Here is a 17,035-nt window from a genome sequence, read left to right as displayed (position 1 = left end):
AGACCGCTCCATTCGCACCATCAACAGAACAGGCTCCGCTAAGGGTACACTACGCCTTCCACATCGCTGGCAACTGGTTCTAAACAACGATGGTGACTACTTTGAAGGACAGTAAAAGGTGCAAACATGTAACTCTTTTGTATCAGTTGTGAATAAATAGCTGTCACTGTTTAAGTTCCAACCCTCGTATTTGTGAGAGCCAAGATTATACTCTTAACTTTCGTTCCTAATTTTACCCAAGGACATCATACCATATTCGCAAGAAAACAGCAAAACTTTCTGTGAAAACTGTAATCATTATAAATATTACTGCTAACTGTTTCACTCGCAGCAATTTTAGCTATGTTCTTAGATTCCTGCCTAACTTCACCCTCGGAAATCGTGTCACATGTCACATTTTCAAAAAAATGGTTCAAATGGGTCTGAGCACTACGCGACTTAACTTCTGAGGTCATCAGTCGCCCAGAACGTAGAACTAATTAAACCCAACTAACCTAAGGACATCACACACATCCATGCCCGAGGCAGGATTCGAACCTGCGACCGTAGCGGTCGCTCGGTTCCAGACTGTAGCGCCTAGAACCGCACGGCCACTCCGGCCGACTCACATTTTCAACAAGACAGCCAAATACTGTTTAGATCAAAGATTAGAAATGTAACTGCTACTTCATTCACTCTTAGCAGTTTCAGCTGTGCTCTTAGGTTCCCGTGTAACCACACCCAAGAGAATCGCGTCATATTTGGGCACAACATAGTTTACGCATTTTATCAAAACAACCACAGATAAAGTTAACAACAGGCCACCACATCGATCGAAACGTTATTTCATGACATCACACATGATGTCAGTGATCAAAGCTGACGGATGGAATTCGACACTAGAACTGATTGAGTCAGAAGGGGCGCTGCGGAAAAGAACCATTCGTGCATGGCATGTTCTTACTGTCAAGCTGTTACCTTGAAGGCCATGGACTCTATGGTGAGGATGACCCTAGCGAAGAGCCTCCGGTCGGTGACGAAGCGGTACTGGCAGCGCACGCTGTGGTGCGGGTCGGCGTGCCGCTTGTAGACCAGCGTGTTGAGCGGCGAGCGCAGGTACCCTGAGGCGCGGCGCCACGCGGGGAAAACCTCGTCGCAGGCGCTGCCCGCCACCGGGTCGCCACTGGTGCTCGCGTTGAAGAAGTCGTAGTGCGCCCAGTAGTACAGCGAAGACCTGTGGGAGTCACAGCGCACCCTCAGCACCACACGTCACTCTGCACTGATCTACTATCGGCTAGTTGCTACCGCAATACAAATCAGTCGAGGCTAGTGCATTACTTTACCGGTGGAGTACGCTGAGATCCTCTCCGTTAAAGTGTTCCGCTCGACACTAAGCTAGACAGACAAAGGAGACGCACCTAGCTGGGCAAACAAGTAGTGTCTTACATTTAAGAATGCATGTTTTCCTTTCCTCTTCCATTACCAACACGACAATCTTACATTACTGGCCATTAAAATTACTGCACCAAGAAGAAATGGAGATAATAAACGGGTATTCATTTGACAAATATATTATACTAGAACTGACATGTGATTACATTTTCACGCAATTTGGGTTCATAGATCCTGAGAAGTCAGTACCCAGAACAATCACCTCTGGCCGTAATAACGGCCTTGATACGCCTGGGTATTGAGTCAAACAGAGTTTGGATGGCGTGTAAATATAAAGCTGCCCATGCAGCTTCAACACGATACCAGAGTTCATCAAGAGTTGTGACTGCCGCATTGTGACGAGCCAGTGTCTCGGCCACCATTACCAGAGGTTTTCAATTGGTGTGAGATCTCGGGAATGTGCTGGCCAGGGTATCAGTCGAACATTTTCTGTATCTAGAAAGGCCCGTACATGACCTGCAACATGCCGTCGTGCATTATCCTGCTGACATGTAGAGTTTCGCAGGCATCGAATGAAGGGTAGAGCTACGGGTCGTAACACATCTGAAATGTAACGTCCACTGTTTAAAGCGCCGTCAATGCGAACAAGAGGTGACCGACACGTGTAACCAATGGCATCCCATACCATCACGCCGGGTGATACGCCAGTATGTCAATGACGAATACACGTTCCCAATGTGCGTTCACCGCGATGTCACCAAACACGGATGCGACCATCATGATGCCGTAAACAGAACCTGAATTCACCTGAAAAAATGACGTTTTGCCATTCGTGCACCCAGGCTCGTCGTTGAGTACTCCATCGCAGGCGCTCCTGTCTGTGATGCAGCGTCAAGGGTAACCGCAGCCATGGTCTCCGAGCTGATATTCCATGCTGCTGCAAACGTCGTCGAACTGTTCGTGCAGATGGTTGTTGTCCTGCAAGCGTCCTCATGTCTTGACGCAGGGATCGAGACGCGGCTGCACGATCCGTTACAGGCATGCAGATAAAATGCCTGTCGCCTCGACTGCTAGTGATACGAGGCCGTTGGGATCCAGCACGGCGTTCCGTATTACCCTCCTGAACCCACCGAGTCCATATTCTGCTAACAGTCATTGGTTCTCGACCAACGCGTGCAGCAATGTCGCGATACGATAAACCGCAATCGCGATAGGCTACAATCCGATCTTTATCAAAGTCGGAAACGTGATGGTACGCATTTCTCCTCCTTGCACGAGACATAACAACAACGTTTCACCAGGCAACGCCGGTCAACTGCTGTTTGTGTATGAGAAATCGGTTGGAAACTATCATCATGTCAACACGTTGTAGGTGTCGCCATCGGCGTTAACCCTGTGTGAATGCTCTGAACAGCTAATCTTGCATATCATAGCATCTTCTTCCTGTCGGTTAAATTTCGCGTCTGTAGCACGTCATCTTCGTGGTGTAGCAATTTTAATGGCCAGCAGTGTACTTAAGACTCTCTCTGAGCTACCTCTAGTAACAATTCCAGTATTATAAAAAGATCTGAGTAGGAGACCGTTGGTTCTGTGTATGCATATACCAGTTTTGGAAATGATTCGCGGGAATGTCTTGTAAGTGGAGACCAGAAACTTTCCGTTTGAGGGCTTTGTTGCAGCATATATGAAACCCAGCACTACCCAGATGCGGGTATGAAAGCACCGACATGTAGACGAGGGACTAGTGTGGCGCTTGTGTTTTACGACGTGTGTGCGGAAAATACTGAAACGTTAACTATGCCGACGTTATTACCAAATGCGTCCAAACAATATCAGTCAGGTGTTGATCTTTTCTTGGCTGCTGACGGTCTAACACCGCTAGACATCTACCAGAAAATGAAACACATGAATGGAGCAGAATGAATGCCTGTGGGCGAAAACCACTGCTGCTCAATGGTGCATCAAGTGCTGTCCTGGTCGCTCCTGATACCGGCCGAACACGGAGGCCAGCGTCATCCATTAAAGGCAACTGGGTGGTTGATGACGCGATAAGGGCGAACCACCACATAACCATTCGTGTGCTAGCAAAGGATCTCGACCTCAACTTCGGTAGAGTGGAATACGTTATCCGACAACACTTAGACTACCACTTTGCAGTCAGTGTTCCCGGGGCGTTGAATGCTGCACAAAAAGCCAACCAGATGTCCGTTTATCCTGAAGTAAATAATGCGTTTCAATCCTGAAGGCAACACGTTTCTAGAGCACTTTCTTGGAGGCGACGGAAGCTGGTTCCACCACTGACAATCGGAGTCGCAAGCGTCGACGATGCGGAGCTATCATCCATCGTCCCCTCGTACCAAGTTCAAGAGTCTGCCATTTGCTGGAAATGTGATGCTCACTCTGTTCTTTCATTACTGGGGCCAAATGCTTATTGACTTTGAGGAGCCTGGTGTTTCCATCACTAGGAAACGGTACTGCGCAACGCTGGAGAAATTAAGTCATGCATTTAAGGCGATTCGAGGAAACTGTCACAAGGGGAGCTGCTGCTTTGTAATAACGCGTGTCCCCATTACAGAAACGTCGCAACGTAAAAGTTACGCCAACTCAAGTAAGAGACATTCGAGCAGCCACACCGAGGTCCTGATCCCTCCCCATGCAATTATCACGCCTCTGGTCCCTTTATAAAGGCCTTGTAGGGTCGATGATTCCTGCTGGACGACGATGTGTTTCAGGTAATTACAAACATCATCAACCAGCAAAACGCGGTGTCTTACGAAACGGGTATCTTCACATTAGTGCATTGTTGGAATGATTGCATCAATACTGTCGGCGATTTAGCTTCATTGGCATACAGATTATGGACTTACAAACTCCGACCGGAAACATTTTGATCACATTTTGTAGCTATTTTCAGTGGTTACTTGCGTCTGAGACATTTCAGTCGCGGGATGATCGTATTCGCACATTTCTTTTTCTATCATTTCGCGTGTTGAACTGGTGACGAATAGGGAACATGATTTGGTATTTAGGTGCAAGGTACTATATAATGCAAAGAGAATCTTTTTCGTAAGTTGAGATCTAATTACTAGATAGTGTTGCAGTTAATCCGATGCATTAAGCATTCATATGTCTCATTCTGTTCTGCACTTTAGACTAATGAATGCGTTATAGGTAGTCTCGTTCAGAATGCTCCTATTTCTGTCATTACTAGAAATTCGACTCATGTTCACGCGTCTTGTGAGCTCCACTTGATGTATCGTCTAGTTTGGTCATTCATATCTGCTCTCAAAAGTCATTTATTTAATTTTCATGTGTAATTTTGATGCTCGGATTGTGTGAAACTATATTTATCATGCTTGTTACCATTATCCCGCTTTGTCCACTCATCAATTATCCGTGTTAAAGGGAATGATACATCTGAGTCGTATACTGTTCTCCCACGTTGTAACTAATAAACATCCCAAATTTTCCAGTTGTGAAAGATAATGTCTAACGCCATTTCCTGAATGCATATTACTGTGGTAGAATTTGGCAGTAGGGGTATTTGTGTAACGAAGATTTAACTAAGATAGAAAAAGGTAGCGATGTCTGCAACTTTTGCAATGGTACATGTATATTTGGTACTTGAACTACATTATTATTGAATTTCTTTTCTGTGGTTTTGTCAGAGACAAACATTTTTCTAACTGAAATGCTGTGATTACATTCACGGGGAATCAGCCATTGCGCTTGTTTGGCTACAAAGTAACCACATCCACACTTTGTTATTTTGGTGGGATTTCACGAATGATTATCTCACTGTCTGGTGTTCAGCCGTATCAGTTACACCTGCCAATTTTCTGTTGCATGGTTATTGTGCATTCTATTGTGTTTGTCAATGAGGTTACAAAATTGTTAGGGGGTCACGAACATGTACATAACGTGGCAGCATAGGTTCGATAAAACAGGATTTCGTTGTAGAAATTGTGAACAACAAGTCCGTTGTTAAATGGAACTTTATTAAACCCATTTACCATGGGTTCAACGTTTATTCAAACGTCTTCTTCAGAAGGAAATATTGACAACTGGATTGCATGTTGTAGCAGAGGTACGTTAAAATTTAGCCGAAAGTAATCATTCAAATATAAAATTTAATTATTGTTGTGGTAAAATTTTATATTTCACGGATGCCTTGCCGGTAAAATACTGGCAGTAGAAATTTCATATTGTATAGTGTGAGGCATGAGATAAGTCGACAAAAATTTCTGCTGCAAGCTTGAACGTTTTAAATGCCAACCAATTGACACTGCACAACCCTGAGAAACACACTGATCCCTCTTTTCTTTTCGCTTGAGTTCAAGCGTGCCAGAACAGCTTACTTATTTGACAGGCTCTGCTTATGAACGAGACCGGATCAGAGGGCTGAACTGTATGAGCTGTTAGCTCCACACACCATAACTTTATTTCCAATTTGCATAGTGATACTCATTGCCAAGTTTTTAATTGAATATATAAGTGGCTTGCTTATCATTCCTGTTTGCCAGGATATCTTCCTTTCTATGTAGAAAATAACACAACAAGTCCAAAAAATGGTTCTGAGCACTATGGGACTTAACATCTGAGGTCATCAGTCCCCTAGAACTTAGAACAAATTAAACCTAACCAACCTAAGGACATCACACACACCCATGCCCGAGGCAGGATTAGAACCTGCAACAGTAGCAGTCTCACGGTTCGAGACTGAAGCGCCTAGAACCGCTCGGCCACAACCGCCGGCAACACAACAAGTGATTCGCTTTACAGTGTTTATTGTTATCATTATCATTGTTATCATTTTAAGTGACACAAACATGCTACGTGCCAACATCTCTCGACGGAACAGTGCTGTTGGAACTCTGTGACCCGTAATTGGACGGTAGTGAGAGTCTAGAAGGTGACTCAAGGGGATCAAGGTACAATATCTCATTCTTTCGATTTACTGCGTACGGTATAGAATGAGCGGCACAAGTTGGGAGTAGGCCGATAATATTAACGCAAGGCAAGTTGGATCGCTTCAGATGATTTGAACTGTCACTACGGGTATGAAAATGATTGGCACTGGACAGAGTTCATCCTCTGAGCTGATAAAATCTTCATTAATTAGAGCAAAAACAACGCATTTGAATTGCCAGCACCACTTATAAGAAATCGAAAACATTGTGGACTATTACTGCTACTATTACATAAACTCGGAATTTCCTGTCGTGGAGGGAATATTTAGGTTTAGGATGAAGGTTTAATATCCTGTGGACGATGAGGCTATTAGAGACTAAGCACAATCCGGTTTGATGAAGTATAAGGAAGGAATCGTTCAGGCATTGGCCTTAACCGAGTAAGGCACATCATAGAAAAGCGAATACCAGTCCACTAACATATCTCTGCATTCCATCTGCCTCTACCGTTCCATTCAGCTAAATTTCCAATAGCATTTTTTCGTAAGTAAATTCCATCTGTGAGTCCACGTTCATATTTGTACCTAATTTTCCGGCAAGACAACATTTCGGAGTGTTCTAATTATAGTTACATGTTTCGCCAAAGAGCCCTTATCAGACAACACTTGAAGGCAAATCTGAATGCATATTCCCGAGCGAATTCGGTATCATAACTGTACCTCAATGCTCAGTCGCTACTCTTGGTCACCAAGAACTAATCCCTGTCATTCAATACTTGTTGGATAATAATAAATGGAGATTTTCAGATGCAGGGATATGAAAAACACAATGAAAAATCTCAACGTTATTGTTGCTGATATGCTGCCTACAGACCATATAAAAATTATTTTGGTGTTGCTACAGCTGTGAAGTTAGATTTCGCGACATGATGAAACTGATATAGTGTCCACTCAGAGTAGTGCTTGACGTTCATTCATAATTTATTCCCCTGTAATTTGAAACTGTCATAGAATGACAACAAAAATGGTATGGAAGACTGAAGGCAAGTTGGCTGAGATTTACTCTAGGTATAAGTACTGTTTTGATCTAAGAACGCTAAGTCGCACAAATATTACTTTAAAATTAAAATACTGATATATTCTGTTAACAGAAAAATTCAGGAAATGATAAAATATGTTGACAGTTATCACAAAATCAACTTTCCATTACTTGCTTCTAAACAAGTAACAGCTAAAAACCACATTCTCCTATAATCGTCAGTATCCTCACAGCGATCAGTATTGTTTTCCTAAATTACCGAAACTGTTCTGGTAAAATTCAGGTACTCCACAACAACAGTATCCTGGATTACCTGATTGGTCTACCCCACTGTCAGGGGCAACGTCTTCGTAACACGCATTCGCCTGTGCTGCACAAAATATTTCTGACTTTTGGGTGGAGGAGGCTGATCAACACCATGGTCAGACGACGTCACTGCATTCAAATTCAACAGCAAACTAACAAACGCATATGCAACTGTTCCACACATTTTCAGTTATCTGGAACTCAAATCCTTAGTACTTGATTAAGCGAATCCTATTTCTTAGTGGTGTTTCCTCAAGACCGCAACCTCTCATGTAAAATGTTAGGAAATGTAAATCTTCTGGAAAAATTGCATTTGGTGGTGCTGAGCAATTGTGCCTAACTGGATTAAATATATGAACGCATTTAACACTAAAAAAGATATTCGTCATATTCGAAGATATTGGTTCCCATGTCATTAACATTCGTTATTCTGATGCCTAAACAATCTACTACGACAACCTTACAAATGGCGTTGCAGTAATCATTTTATGTTAATTTTGTAACTTGATATGTAGACTTTAAATCACTGTCCAAGTCAGCTGCTTCAGATCATTTTGGGTATATTGTTCATTTACATACTCTACAGATTATGCGTGTGTTTCGAGAATCAGATCGGTACTATTACCAACGCTAATAGAAATTTACACACGTCACTTTACATGGCTCCAGTCTTATCGAAAGATCTTCTAACAAAGCTTTCCACGGCGTATGGTACTGTCGGTTCAGTACTTACCCAGAGTAGCTGCCCGTCTTACTCTCGAAACGCACGAAGAGCGAGCTGCCGGTGGAGACGAAGTCGTGCTTCTCCATGGCCCTGGAGAAGGTGTCGCAGAAGGTCTTGATGATGCGCGTGTCGTCCGCCCACGACGCGTCGTACAGCGTCAGCGACTCGCCGCAGTCCCCGTCAAACACGCGGATAGGTGCTTCGATTGTGTTGATGCGGAAACTGAGAAAACATCGACAAATTTCCTAAGTGCCTCTTTTATGTAATAACAGCTCACTGTAATGACAAAAGCGTTTCTTTTACCTCAACATTAATTCTTAAACGCACTTTCTAGCTGAAATAGTACAATTTTTTTTCAAAAACGTCTGCGTCATATGGAAAAAGATCGAGACGGCTTTGAATAATTTCGTATTTACCGAGCTTTTCGCGGATGATGCTGCAGTATACAGAAAAGTTGCAGCATTAGAAAATTGAAGCGAAATGCAGGAAGATCTGCAGCGGATAGGCACTTGGTGCAGGGAGTGGCAACTGACCCTTAACATAGACAAATGTAATGTGTTGCGAATACATAAAAAGAAGGATCCATTATTGTATGATTATATGATAGCATAACAAACACTGGTAGCAGTTACTTCTGTAAAATATCTGGGAGTATGCGTGCGGAACGATTTGAAGTGGAATGATCATATAAAATTAATTGTTGGTAAGGCTGGTACCAAGTTGAGATTCATTGGCAGAGTGCCTAGAAAATGCAGCCCATCAACAAAGGAGGTCGCTTACAAAACACTCGTTCGACCTATACTCGAGTATTGCTCATCAGTGTGGGATCCGTACCAGATCGGGTTGACGGTGGAGATATAGAAGATCCAAAGAAGAGCGGCGCGTTTCGTCACAGGGTTATTTGGTAACCGTGATAGCGTTACGGAGATGTTTAATAAACTCAAGTGGCAGACTCTGCAAAAGAGGCGCTCTGCATCGCGGTGTAGCTTGCTGTCCAGGTTCCGAGAGGGTGCGTTTCTGGATGAGGTATCGAATATATTGCTTCCCCCTACTTATACCTCCCGAGGAGATCACGAATGTAAAATTAGAGAGATTCGAGCGCTCACGAAGGCTTTTCAGCAGTCGTTTTTCCCGCGAACCATAACCGACTGGAACAGGGAAGGGAGTTTATGACAGTGGCACGTAAAGTGCCCTCCGCCACACACCGTTAGGTGATTTGTGGAGTGTAAATGTAGATGTAAATGTTGATAGGTGGTGCTGTGATTAGCACATTGGACACGAATTCGGGAAGACGACGGTTCAAACCCACGTCCAGCCATCCTGATTTAGGTTTTCCTTGATTTCCGTAAACCGCTTCAGCAAATGCCGGGATGGTTCCTTTGAAAGGGCACGGCCTACTTCGTTTCCCATCCTTCCCTAATCCGATGTGACCGATGACCTCGATGTTTGGTCCCTTTCCCCAAATCAAACAGCGGACCGTATTTTTCTCTTCATCAACATAATCTCTGACTCCTCAAGTTTTTGGATCGACTAACTTATATCGCTTTTATGTTCAATGGATTTAAACCATTTCTTATACTCTAAAAATAAATTTTCTCTCTGCAGCGTTAGTGTACACTAATTGGAAAGGTATTACAAATGAAAACGCTGTGCCGTATCGGGACTCGAGCGTGAGACCTTTGCCTTTCACATAAAATTACGCTCTCGACTGACTTATTCAAGAAAGGCTCTCGACTCCCCCTTACCGTTTGTAATGAGGTAGAAGATATACTGGCGGAAGTACAGTAGTCAGAAAAAAAGTTGAATCGGTCAATTGTCCGCTAAAATCAAACGTCTCAGATTACAGGCCCGGACCGGTATGCTGTTTTAATCTTTCTTTTACTACTTCCACTTAAAAAAAAATGCATTATATTCTTTTGAAGTTGTTTACGTGCAAATTCTGCACTTCCTTCCCTTAACGTTTGTTATTTTGTTTGGAAACATAAAATTTACTTTGTTTTATCTGCCCGTAGTGTTCAATGGAAATGATATTTCACTCTACTAGATATACTACTAATTCGCCATCAGTATCCGTAAAATCATGTGTGAAATTAAAATGTGTGAAGGTAAAATTTCGCTAGTTCACAACAACGCTGGCTGGGTCCTGCACCATGTACATTGTAGTACAGGGATACAACTGACGAAATATTAAATCATGTAGTTAGAGGGCATGAGGCTTCCACTTTTGTATTTTACGAACACCGACATTGGCGTTCTAGAATCATAATATCACGAGGTTTCAGAAATCGTGCTCGTATAAATTCGTTGCTAATTTCGGTATATGGGCGTAAGGCAGCAAGAGTTTATCAATTAAGATGAGACCATGACCTTATTGTCATCTCTTCTGTGCTGGGAAGAAATATGGGTAGATTACAGCTCTGTGGCTTTTCATCCATGTGGCCCAAACTGAGTCACTGCGATTGGTGCCCGTTGTTTGTGCCACCAAAATGCCAGATCTCTCTAGTTGAATAGCACGTTTACAGTAGTCAGTGCAGTTATCACGAGGCAGTGGCAGACGCTCACACTTCAGTCGAACAAAATTCACCTACCGATTGCTGTAGAATGATTTCACGTCATTGTGTGACAAGGAGCAACCCAAATATCGCTAAATACTTATCTAAACGTAAACACAAGCACATTCACTATCTATAGCATCTGTAACACAAGGTAAGCTATACGATCACCCACAATCCAGTAACTGAAAATTGTAATAAGATACCACTGTCCCTAACATTCCCGAGAGTGGTGGACGGCCTTCGTACGCCCACTGACTCAATATTTGTATGTTGTCTCCATGGCCTTTGGTTTATAAACTTAAACCGAAGCTAACTGTTCATTACGCATTGGATATTGAGTGATAATACAATTTGTTAATCAAAATAATTTAATAATCTCTTAATTGATTTTATTCTCCATGGGCCTTAGAAGCCCTTCCCCCTCCTCCCACGGGTAATACCAAGGAAAGATTTCTGGTAGTTAACACTTTGCTTTTATATATTTAAAACGAAAAATCTTTTGTATTGTTCCCTTGTGTCATTTTACATGAAGTTGACCGTTTTTATTTTCATTCTTATGGCTGGTGTTTAACAAGTAACATAAATATACACGTTTGCGTGATAGTTCCATTGAACGAGTGCTTGAAAAAGTCTTGAAAGAACCAGATTTAGATGAAAGTGAAGTGGATAATTGTTTGGAAGAGACTGGAACTGATTCACCATCTGAGAATGAATATGAGTTTCATCTCAACCCAGTAGATGCTAATGATACCAACTGTGATAAATTCATTGCAAAAAGTTGATGCAAGTATGTTACGAAGCGATCTCAAGAATATCGGCGTTCTGTACGAAATATAGTGCATGAAAGAGAAGGAAGAATTGATCTCCGAAAGAGGCTATAGAGCTTCTCTATACTTCATGTTAAGGATCTAATTATGCTATTCTCAAATCAAGAGGCTTCTCAACTAGGTATTCAGCACACCTATGATGGTGAGTTATTATGTTATACAGGGCTCTTACTAGTCAGGGGCCTTACTAATCATGGGTTCAAAATATATCAATAAGATACCTGTACTAGATTTATTGTCTGTGCTTCAGCGCCGACGAGTGTACTAAGGAATAACGAATTGGGGCGGATTTTTCGAACTGACTACAATATTGAGGTTTGGTGATAAGAAAACAAGAGAAATTCATCGGTAGACTGACAAGAATGCTCCAATGAGGGAAAGTATTCAATTTTTGAATTCTTCATTTCTATTGTATTTCATACCTGGTCTACACATAACAGAGGATGAGATGTGTTTGTTCCTTGGTCGTTGCCCATTTAAGGTATTTACAAGAGACAAACCCGGAAAATACGTCTTTCTAATTAGAATTCTGTGTAATTCTGAGACTAGATACGCGATCAGTAAGGACTTTTATACAGGAAGGTCTGGAAATGCACAGCATATAAATGGAGAAACGGGTATTTTAAGAATAAAACCCATTGAGAAATGTGGCGGCAGTGTTATCACAGATCGGTACTACACTTCAGTGGAGCTTGCTGAGAATCTATGGAATTATTTTCACTTCACATTTGTAGGCACTGTGCGTTCGAACAGACGGCACATAACTGAGGGGCTGAAGTGTACAACTGGCCGCAACCTCACCCATCTTTTCATATACTCATCCACTGACACTGAGGCCACTAGTTACTCTGGCATCAACTGTAGTCCAACCAAACGATGTTGATAAATTTTTTGCTGGGAGTTAACCTATCATCTAGAATGTAACTTAGTTTATCGTGATATTTCGCGCCTGTTTTCGTTTTTACTTACTTTTTTATGTGGCAAGACCTTTTATTGTCCGCATAATGGTGAGGTGTCGTGATGCACACATAAATATAACACGTATTTTCCACAAAAAAGGTCGTAAAAGCGCATTTTACTTCACCAAAACAAAATGTGATTGTGGTTGTTGTGTGTCCCAGCAGAGTCAGTGTTCATTTGTTCACCTGAGAGTTTGGCCCCGAACTTGAATTTTGTTTACATTTTATCTTTGTGTGTTGTGTGTGTTTTGTGTACGATTGTTAACTGTTTGTGTTGTCCTGATATGGTGTTCCTCTTGTGTGTAAATGATGAGTCTTTGCAGATTGCAGTGTATCACTTTTCGTGCGCGCGCGCGCGCGCGCGCGTGTGTGTGTGTGTGTGTGTGTGTGTGTGTATGTGTGTGTGTGTGTGTGTGTGTGTGTGTAAGTGTAGTATATTCATTTGAGACCCGTTTTCCTTCTGCTATTGCCTTTTGTATGTGGAAGATTACCTCAATAGCCAGTTTGCTGTAAAGGCTGTGGCTGGGTTTTAGTATTCTTAAGTCTGTTTCTATTGTAGTTGGGTGATGATTGGACAGAGAACACAACACAGAAAATTATCATAACACAAGAAATATCCAGGGATAAATTTAATATATCAGGAATATATGAATTCACATGCAACACTTGCCAGTCAGTGTATGTAGGAAAAACATGCAGAAACTTCAAAACCAGATATTCAGTACATCTCAGAGCTTTAAAAAGCAACAGCTCCCATAGCACAATAGGTGACTACCTTGTAGCCCACAATCATCACCCAACTACAACAGAAAGAGAGTTAAGAAAACTAAAACCCAGCCACAGCCTATACAGCAAACTGGCTATTAAGGAAATCTTCCACATACAAAACGGAATAGCAGAAGGAAAACAGGTATCAAATGAATGTACTACACTCTGCAAGAGCACACTATTTAACACATTGAACGAACTTTACACAAAAAAAACACAAACAGATAAAGTCTATACACACACACACACACACACACACACACATACACACACAAACAAACAAACACACACAAAAATAGATACACTACTATCTACAAAGACTCATCAATTACCCACAACAGGAACACCATGTCAAAGACGACACAAACAGTTAAGAAGCGTGCAAAAAACACACACAACACACAAAGATAAAATGTAAACAAAATTCAAGTTAGGTGCCGAACTCTCAGGTGAGCAAATGAATACTGACTGGTCTGGAACACACTAAAACCACAATCATACTCTGTTTTGTTGAAGTAAAAAGTGCTTTTACGACCTTATTTCTGGAAAATCAGTGTTATATTTACGTGCCCATCAAGACACCTCACCATGATGTGGAGATTAAAAGGGCTTGCCACATGAAAACGTAAGTAAAACCGAATATAGGCGCGAAATATCACGACAAACTAAATTACGTTCTAGATGATAGGTTAAATGCAAGCAAAAAAATTCTCATCAACATCGTTTGGCTGCAGATGACGAACTACCTGTAGTAAATTATACACAAGTGATCCAGAAAAATCATGCACACTAAATATAAAGGCATCAACAAAAAGAAACGAACTATTGTTTCAACTAAACATCGACATAATTTTGTAATCATTTAAAAATTGTTCGCATTACAGAATAAATAAAACGGAAACCTACTGATAATGGCACAGTAGTGCTGAAACATGTTTTGGTATTGTGAAAAAACGGTGTTTTGCATAACTGGCGGACCTCACATCATACAATTTTAATTTATTATTATACAATATACAAAAATAAAGTTTAAGAAGTTCTAAATGTTCTCAGTGGTATCACAAGTAAATGAACTTCAATCATGACTAATTCAATTGCCCATTTATTCCTGGACCTCCAGAAAACATCCCTCCTCCCCCCCCCCCCCCCCCGTCCGTTTTACATGTAACAAAAATTACCTTGGTAATGGTAAGGTTAACGCGATTGTGGGCAGATTAATGATCGGATTATAGCGAGTTCTTCATCAGTGTCATTTATCATATTTATATCTTCAGCCACTCGGTGCTACATCACATTGGAAATTACTATCAAATGTCATTAAGGCGATCGTGGACAGATTAACGACCAGATAATATCGAGTTCTGTGTCAATGTCATTCACGAAACCTCTGTCTTCATTCTACATTGCTTTGTATCGTCTAATAACAATCCGATGATTTGCATCTGCTGATTAGTGTCATTTTGTTGATTTATGATCCTCGAACGTACACTTCTGCCATTATTACAGCAACATTCATATTCTCTTAACGTTTGAGACAGACGCTTCTGTGAATGAATATGTTTCTACCACCTCAGGCGAATATTTCATCGTGCCAGGAATTATAGAGAACCGAAAGCTGCTGGTTTATCGATTTGTAATGTTCTCAGTTGTGTATTATGAAATAAAGACATAAACGGATATGCAGTTCTTAGGCACCTTTTGTGTTCTACTGTTCGTGACATTAGAATGGCTTGGAGCAAATAGTAAATGAGGCAGTGCTTATTACTTCGCGCCGTATCTACATTTTAACGTTAACAATGGGATAGCACGCATGTGGACTGAAAAGTGCCCAGTAATCTGCCTTTGAAATAAATATTCACTGCTGTTTGTGGAAATTGCAACAGCCTAATCGTATGGCAAGAACCGCATTCAATGTAAACAACAGGAATCATCAATAACCACACAAAAACATCAGTTGTGACTCATTTCTGGACATAACATCATCTTCAGGATCTAACTTCAGTATTAAGTCGTCAGACCAACTGCAATACTACGATAGTAATTCGAGCAGTTTAGTCGTGGCTGGCTTAATATACTGAGCCAAACAATGAAAAGAACAATCTTGAGCAACAAACATGAATACTAAACGATTTTGCACTGAACTGGCAAACGGACGAGTTACATCTAGCATCATGGAGATCATTTCCTGACGCCCTGACAAATATCCCATCACGCCATCTTTTCTTCTTGTCAGCGTTTTCCATAGCCTCATGTTCCTTTCTTCACCGATTCGTCAGAGAACCTCCTCATTCCTTAATTTATCAGTTCCCCTTATTTTCAACATTCTTCAGTAGTACCACACATCAAACGCTTCGATCCACTTCTGCTCCGGTTTTCCCACTGTTCATGAAGCACTGTAATAAAAACGAACATTCTCAGAAGTCTATGGTTGGTAACAGTAGATTTGTATTGGCCAGAAATGTCCTCCTGCCCTAGTCCGGTGTTTATGTGTACTTGTTTCGTCCGTTAGCTATTTCTCTTCCAAGGTAGCAGAATACCTTAACTTCGTCATTAAAGCGTTCATTCCATTGAACAAATCCTCTAATTCCTCTTCACTTCCACTGATTATAGCGATGACTGCTATACTATTTTGCAGTTTCCGTGGTGTTCTATTATGCTTTGAAGTGTGCTGCAGACGTGCATACATATCTGAAGGGCATTGAAAAGTAAATTAAAAGTACACAGCCACTGTAATGTAGTATTTCACGCCTAATAACTGGGCTTCGACTTGATTCACACGTTTCTTCCTGTACTGGAGTCACAGTATTTATCTGTTTGAATATAGGATGTAGACGAAAGCGGTGACGTGTGGTAGTTTGGGTCGATCCGGGGAGCGTGCTCAAGTGGTTGAGGCCACCGTCACGGTAGCTCAGCGTGTTCGGGCAGAGGGCTGGCTGCCCTCTGTAACAAAATACCTCACTGAAGCCTTCAACGATCAACTTGAATATGTGTCATGTGACGTCCGCCCAGACAGGATGCCGGTAACAATAACTATCAAAATGTAGAAAAAAATTTAAATGTAAAATGGCGGTCAAGGCGACCACTCTAGTTAAGGGGAAGATCCGGGTTCGAGCCCCGGCCCAGAGAGTTTCACTATACACTTTCCATTTCTCCGTTCTTCCCTCTGAGATTAGCAGTGAGAATGCTTTTACGCTCTTAATGTTACCACCCCTGATTTTAATTTGAACCAGGAATATTTTAACTTTTCTACACGCTGACTCCGTCCTCGGGACAATCGTTTCAGTTGTCATTACTTCAAATTTTTACTGGTGTCATTTCGCCTTGTCTGCCCCGCAGCTCCTATTGATTTCGTCCATAAGTGATTGACATTTCAGTATTATTGCCTTTCCCTGATCATTTATGTACTTCCACGTTGGATGTATTTCTTCTGTTACCTACAGTATCTTTAGAGCTAGCTTGTTTGTATTTACATCTGATTGTCCAACGTCTGTGCGGGCACTTTTTGGAGATACCCATTCTTTTTCAACTGAACTTCCAACTATGATATTTATTATTGGATTATCCACATCCTTAGCGA

General features: G+C 41.7%; 1 protein-coding gene across 1 annotated transcript in view; it reads right to left on the bottom strand.

Annotated features, from left to right (window-relative positions):
* LOC126456383 (uncharacterized) overlaps positions 1-17,035 on the bottom strand; it is a 188,599-nt gene that overhangs the window by 26,596 nt on the left and 144,968 nt on the right. Inside the window, exons 5-6 of the mRNA XM_050092137.1 lie at positions 8,359-8,571; positions 958-1,213 (exon numbers count right to left, since the gene is read on the bottom strand). Of these exons, the coding sequence (XP_049948094.1) occupies positions 958-1,213; positions 8,359-8,571 (469 nt within the window). The remainder of the gene's footprint in view (positions 1-957; positions 1,214-8,358; positions 8,572-17,035) is intronic.

The sequence above is a fragment of the Schistocerca serialis genome, chromosome 2, assembly GCF_023864345.2.
Source record: "Schistocerca serialis cubense isolate TAMUIC-IGC-003099 chromosome 2, iqSchSeri2.2, whole genome shotgun sequence".
Taxonomy (NCBI): domain Eukaryota; kingdom Metazoa; phylum Arthropoda; class Insecta; order Orthoptera; family Acrididae; genus Schistocerca; species Schistocerca serialis.
This window is presented reverse-complemented; position numbering and strand designations above follow the sequence as displayed.